The 6,695-nt window shown below is 44.4% G+C and overlaps 1 protein-coding gene across 1 annotated transcript; it reads left to right on the top strand.

Annotated features, from left to right (window-relative positions):
• Positions 1–2,441: 2,441 nt before the first annotated feature.
• C3AR1 (complement C3a receptor 1) lies at positions 2,442–6,351 on the top strand. The gene is made up of 2 exons (XM_037389036.1): positions 2,442–3,060; positions 4,874–6,351. Exon 2 carries the CDS (start codon positions 4,882–4,884, stop codon positions 5,995–5,997), a length of 1,116 nt encoding a protein of 371 aa, XP_037244933.1. The 5' UTR covers positions 2,442–3,060; positions 4,874–4,881; the 3' UTR covers positions 5,998–6,351.
• Positions 6,352–6,695: the final 344 nt, after the last annotated feature.

Genomic DNA, 6,695 nt, shown 5'->3' with positions numbered 1-6,695 from the left:
TCCTTTAGTGGATTCATCTATTTGCTTTTTTTAAACTTAAACGTTTGGCTGCCCATATCATCCCTGGAGCCGTGAATCTAATTATGCAGTATGAAAAAGTGTAGTTTTGTTATAAACTTCTACCTGATCATTTAATTTGATACCTCCTAGTTCTTGTGCTACAAGAATTCATGTCACCTTCTCCATGTGTGTCTCATATTGCCACTTTGATTCATCTTGGGAAAGAGACATCTTTCTCATCTATTTAGCTTGTCCGCCAAAAGAAGCCATTCTGATCCATGGCTATCTAATAATTTTCTGTATCATTTCTGATTCTATAATTGTTTTTAAGATCGAGGACCACAACAGCATTCGGTATTCAAGAAGCAGCTAAATACTTCCTGTTATATTTACCTTCCGTTGTGTGTTGACATGATTTTTCATAGAACTTTCTGCAGTGACGGGTGTTTTTTCTTCGAATGGTAGTAACTTACCTAGAGTACATCACCACTCTGTGTGTACAGTTGCAATTGCTTTACTGTTTAGTAACTGATAGACTGGTGCAGTTTTGTTGTAACAAACCTGAAATGGCAATATAAGTGGTAACTTGCATTAAGGTTTTAGCCGGCTTGTGGTGGCCAGTTGAGACTGTACATCAACATAAACTTCAATATGATCATCCTCATGGACAAGCTGATGGAGTACGCGCTAGATAAAGCAGTGAGGGGGACTGAATAGTGACTGAAATGCTGGTCTCAGAGGGTGGTGATCAGAAGTACTAAGTCCAGCTGGAGACCAGTCACTAGTGGTGTCTGGCTGCGGTTGACACTTGTTCCAGTACTGTTTAACTTTTTGTTAATGACCTGGACGATGAAGCAAGGTGCACCCTTAACAAGTTTGCAAGTGATACAAAGCTGGTAGGAGTGGCTGATGATTGTGACTGTTCAGAGGAACTGACATTGTGGAGAACTGGGCAGACAGGAACCTCATGTTCAGGAAGAAGTGCAAAGTCCTGTGCCTGCGGGGGGAACAGCCCAAGCACTAATACATGCTGGTGGCTAACCACCAAAGCAGCTTTGCAGAGAATGATGATGTTGTGGTCCTGGTGGACAAAAAGCTGAACGTAAGCCAGCAATGCACCCTCACAGCAAAGAATGTCAATAGCTGACAGGGCTAGATTAGGAGAAGCTCCGCTCTGGTTCATTTTTCAGGCGAAAACGGAAATACTGAGGCTGATTCTTGTATGCCTGCCCTTTGTCATTTCTGCTAGCGGTCTTCATTTCCCAAATCAGGTGTGTACGGAGGAAAACTATTGTTGCACATTTGAAACGCCTTGCCATAGATGTCTTTTCTTGGTATAGTCTTGCCACATTTTGTGCTATCAGCATTTCAGTGAACCACTTCTAACTTTTCATCCGTCAAGTTCCTTCTTTAAAAGAAAAAGAAAACAACAAGACTTTTAATACCCTGAAAGGTCAAAAATCAGATTAAAATCCCTTTGACATGACCAGTTATAGTTTGAGTACAGTGTGCTGTATTTGGTGAACTAAGCTCTCTCAAGCTAGGACAGAAGCTGATCTGGATTGATAAAAATTCCCCAAATGGGATTAGCTAGGTGAATGTGCTAATCTGATAAAACATGGAAGTGGATACAGGACAACAGATCAGACACCTGACGGTGGCATGGCAGGGTTTGGAATTATGGATTATATCAAGCAATGGTCAGCATTATGCCAACAGGCAAGACAACTGATGCAGTTGTCTTATGGAAACTATAGTAAACTATAGTCTATGCTTATCTGTAATGGTTTGACACTGGCTGAATGCCAGGTACCCATGAAAACTATTCTGTCACTCCCCTCCTCAACCAGACGGGAGAGAAAATAGAAAAGGCTCATGGGTTGAGATAAGGACAGGGAGATCACTCCGCTATTACTGTCACAGGCAAAATGGACTCAACATGGGGAAAATTAGTTTAATATATTACCATTCAAATCAGAAAAAACACCTTCCCCCCACCCCACCCCTTCCTCCCAAGCCAAACTTAATTCCCAGTTTCCCTATGTTCTCCCCCCAGGCAGTGCAGGGGGACAATGAATGGGGGTTACGGTCAGTTCACCACATTAGTTCTGCTGCTCCTTCCTCCTCACACTCTTCCCCTGCTCCCATGTGGGTCCTTCCCACAGGAGACAGTTCTCCATGAGCTTCTCCAGCATGAGCCCTTCCCATGGGTTGCAGTTCTTCACACACTGCTGCAGCGTTGGTCCTTCCTATGGGGCGCAGTCCTTCAGGAACAGACTGTTCAAACGTGGGTCCCCCATGGGGTCAGAAGTCCTGCCAGCAAACCTGCTTCGGTGTGGGCTTCCCACAGGTCACAGCCTCCTTCGGGTATCCGCCTGCTCTGGCGTGGGGTCCTCCTGGGGCTGCAGGTGGGGATCTGCTCCACCGTGGACCTCCATGGGCTGTGGGGGCACAGCCAGCCACACCGTGGGCTGCAGCACCTCCTGCCCTCCTTCTGCACTGGCCTGGGTGTCTGCAGTTGTTGCTCCCGCACAGTCTCACTCCTGTCCCACTAGTGCAGATATTTTTTTCCCCCTTTCTTACTATGCTGTCACAGAGGCACTACCCCCATCACTGATGAGCTCAGCCTTTGCCAGCAGCGGGTCCGTCTTGCAGCCGGCTGGCAGTGGCTCCATTGCACATGGGGGAAGCTTCTGGCATCTTTCCACAGAAGCCACCCCTGTATCCCCACCCCCCACCAAAACCTTGCCACGCAGATCCACTGCACTATCGTTCCCTTGCTTTCTATTATTATTTTACTCGGGCACTATATTATTTCGACGATGTTGGGAGAGCTTCATTTGGTTGACTATTTTATCAGCAGATCATATCTAAATATTCAAATATCAGTCATTCTAAACCTTTCCATGATGATGAAAGAACATACTTAGCACACACACTTGCACATACAGGAAAAAAGCAGTTCCTGAAATGTCATGTGAGTTCTTTTCTTCAGTCACTCCAGAGACGAGACTGATGGTACTTGCTCTCTTGACACATCGACATACCTGCTTCACTCAGGTAGGTATAATAAGCTGCAGAATTCTGTTTTCCTCTTCAATTTGCAGTTCCTTACTCTTCACTCCTGAAAACCTCTTTCTCCCCTCCAGTTCCCCCTTCCATTTTCATAACCACATAGCAGCCCTTTTAGCACTTTTGAAAACACAGCGTGGGCGGTATTTTCTTTTTGATTCATCCCTCAGTTTGCTGTGGAGTAGGGATTTGTACTACTATCTTTACAGCATTCCTTGATTCCTTACCCCCTTCATACCAATTTCTGTAGCTATATGGGGAGGCAGGAAGATGCAGCTCTTGCAGCACTGCTCTCCCATTGTCCCTGTAAAAGTCGCTTCTGCATATATCAGCAAGACCACGGGAAATGGAACAAATTTGTTAGTTTTTAATTTAAGCCCCTTGCTGCCTTCCCATGACTTCTTTCACAGCTTTCCTTGCAGGTCACCCTCACCTAAAAGCCTCTTAGCAGTTGTTAGCAAAAAAATGGTAAATTACAATGTTTGTAAAACTGTTTATCTCATTTTCTTCATGATGAAGTGGTTCTAACACTTACGTGTCACTCCACATTTAGACTATATGCTATACAAGAAAGAGATTGCTGATTTGGGAATTATTTTTTTTTTTTAATAGTATTGATATTTAGTCCTGCACACAACAGTCCCTGACTGTCATTTAAGTACCGGCATAATAGAAGTTAAAATAGAATCAGTCTGGGTTGTCTTATTTGTGTCTCCTCAGCTGCTTCTGCAGAGTGTATTCAGCTGTCACCTCTGCAGTTTCCTTGCGTTCTGGGACCTTTCAGCAACACAGCTGTCTTCATTGATTCGGCAAGGGTTTAGTTAACAGGGGTTTTATAAACAATTCTATTAATGCCTAAAGGACAAAGATCAGGCTATTTTTCTGTTTTACCTTGACTTTGCTAGAGTTACTTTCCCTTCTAAATTTACTAAGATGTAAGTCCAAGAATAATTGAGCAATCAAAGTTTTTCCACTACTGGTCTTATAGTTTTAAAACATCACTTAAGTATTCTGTGGCTCAACTTCATTGTCTTGCAATAAGACACCTTTTCTTACATCTAAAATGGCTCAAGAGCGTTACTGCTATTACTCTGTGTTTTCATTTTTCTTTCTAAAACTAAATCCCTGTCTGTTCTTCTTAAACTGCTCACTTCTGGCTTTTCGTCTCGTCAAGACTAGGTTTCCAAGAAATGTGCAGAGAGCTCAGAACAAATACAGGGAGAAGGAAGTGCTTGCTGAGACTTCCCTAAAAATACCCCTTAGCAAACAGAGTTGCTGTCCTGTCCTATTTATAGTGTCCAGAAAACGGAGCAGGGTTATTTCTTTAAGACAAGCATTGCTTTCTTAACATAAACCCATTTCACTGGTTGTGCCAGAAGAAATCACTCATTTTAGAGGGAAAAGGAACTAAAATGCTGACTTACCTTTCCAAAGCAGAGCGTATGTAAGGGAAGACAGGAAAGACACCTGCTGACAGTGTGGGCATGTGAGCGGAGAGCTCCAGTTTGGGGGGTAGGCATGTGAACAGACACCTCCATTCCCGAGATTAAAAAGAACCAGACTGAAATCAAAGGGGATGACAGAGGTACGAGAACTGAACGGTACACAGCCCCCTGGTTGAGTAGTGGGCCTTACGTAGCTTAGCCACCATGGGAATGATGGTGGTGTATAATGGTCAGATTAGTAAAAGCCTTTGACAGCTCTGTACTGTCACCTGACTCAGAGACGCTTCAGTACAGATAAAGGGAAGACTTCGGGGAGGAGGTGTGAATTGCTTACTAATTTGCTTTCTGTTCTATAGCTACAGAAATGCCTGAACTCCTGGATCACAGCAGTTCACATGAACAGGCTGCTGTGTATTATGCATCAGAATCCATTGTCTCCATTGTTGTCTTCATCATCGTTTTCATCTTCGGTATCCCTGGCAATGGACTGGTGATCTGGGTAGCTGGTCTGAAAATGAAAAAGTCTGTGAACATTGTCTGGTTCCTAAACCTTGCTGTGGCTGACTTCATGTGCTGCTTGTCCTTGCCGTTTTTTGTTGTTCACCTGGCCCTCCATGAACACTGGCCATATGGTTGGTTCCTCTGCAAAATCATCCCATCAGTCATAATCTTCACTATGTTTGCTAGTGTCTTCCTACTTGTGGCCATCAGCATTGACCGGTGCCTCCTTGTGATGAAACCTGTCTGGTGCCAAAATCATCGGACAGTGAAACCTGTATCAATAATATGCCTTGGCATTTGGATCCTAACCTTCATTTTCTGCTGTCCTGTCTTCTACTACCGTGACACTAGCACTCTTGAGAACAGAACTCACTGTGGGTACAGTTTTGGAGATTTTGAGGAGCAAGATCATATAGAGGGTTCTGTAAATGAGTTATTGGAAGAATACCCATCTTTAGCCTACAACGGTAATGACACATGGGGAAATTCCTACGAAGATCTCCCTTCTGTGCCGCTTCCCTTAGTGCTAATTAACATCACTAGAGCTGTCTTTGGCTTTGTACTCCCCTTTGGCATAATGGCAGTTTGCTATGCTCTTATTGCTTTCAGAATGCGTGCCAATCAGTTTCACAAGCCACGCAACAAGATGCTGCGAACAATTGTGCTCGTGGTAGCTGCATTCTTCATCTGCTGGGCTCCGTACCACGTAGTTGGGATTCTGTCCATTGTACCTACTCTTGAAACAATGGAGGAGTCATTGATCCTCTGGGATCACCTCTCTACAGCACTTGCCTATGCCAACAGCTGCATTAACCCCCTGCTCTATGTTTTTGTGGGACGGGACTTCAGGGCAAAGGCATGGCAATCAGTGCAACAAATCTTGGAAAATGCCTTTACTGATGAACCAACACGTTCGACCACTTACTCCCTTCATGGAAGCAAGAGTTCAACAGAGAAGGATGTAAGCAGCACAGTGTAATGCAGAACCACTGTAGAAAGAGGGCCATGGGCCCGCACATCAATCACTCTCCACAGCTTTTCTTTTGCTCCAAGACATTTGAGTAATTTGCAGATCCACACACAGGACACCAAGACTGTCCAGATCATAACAGCTAACCGCTTTTACATCCTGCTCTAGAGAGATGGGACATTGGAAGTACCCAGAATAATAATCTGAGGGAAGACTCCGGTGAAGCAGGAAACACAGAATGCTCTATAGAAGAAAGCAAGATCACGTAGTTTAACCTCCAAATTGCTGGATGAGAATGTCATTAGAATTATTTGCGTATGTCTATGTTCTACATCCGTCGTTGATAAACTGCAGATGAAACTAGCTTTGATGTATCTCCTTGGAATCTCTCATCCCATCTTTCCTCTCCTTTGTCTACACTGGGGGTCTAACAGGTATTTTTCCTGAAGATTTCCCTAGAGGACAGCACTACATTTTCTTACAGCAGTACAGCACTTGCCCCAGCCAGCTGCACTGAGCCGATTCTCACGCCCTGGTAGATGCCCAAGATACTTCTTTGTCGCAGCAAACAGTAACTGGTCCGACACACATGCTGTAGCTATGTCCCTTAGCACGCACTCACTGTCCCCAACACTCCCTCCACCACCAGAGTCCCAAATCTTCCTTTCCAAAGAACAGCCAGCCGTGAGACCTTTCAACTCTTTGAC

Source organism: Falco rusticolus, chromosome 5, assembly GCF_015220075.1.
Source record: "Falco rusticolus isolate bFalRus1 chromosome 5, bFalRus1.pri, whole genome shotgun sequence".
NCBI classification, from domain to species: domain Eukaryota; kingdom Metazoa; phylum Chordata; class Aves; order Falconiformes; family Falconidae; genus Falco; species Falco rusticolus.
The sequence above is the reverse complement of the archived record's forward strand: the minus strand, read 5'-3'. Positions and strand labels throughout refer to the sequence as shown.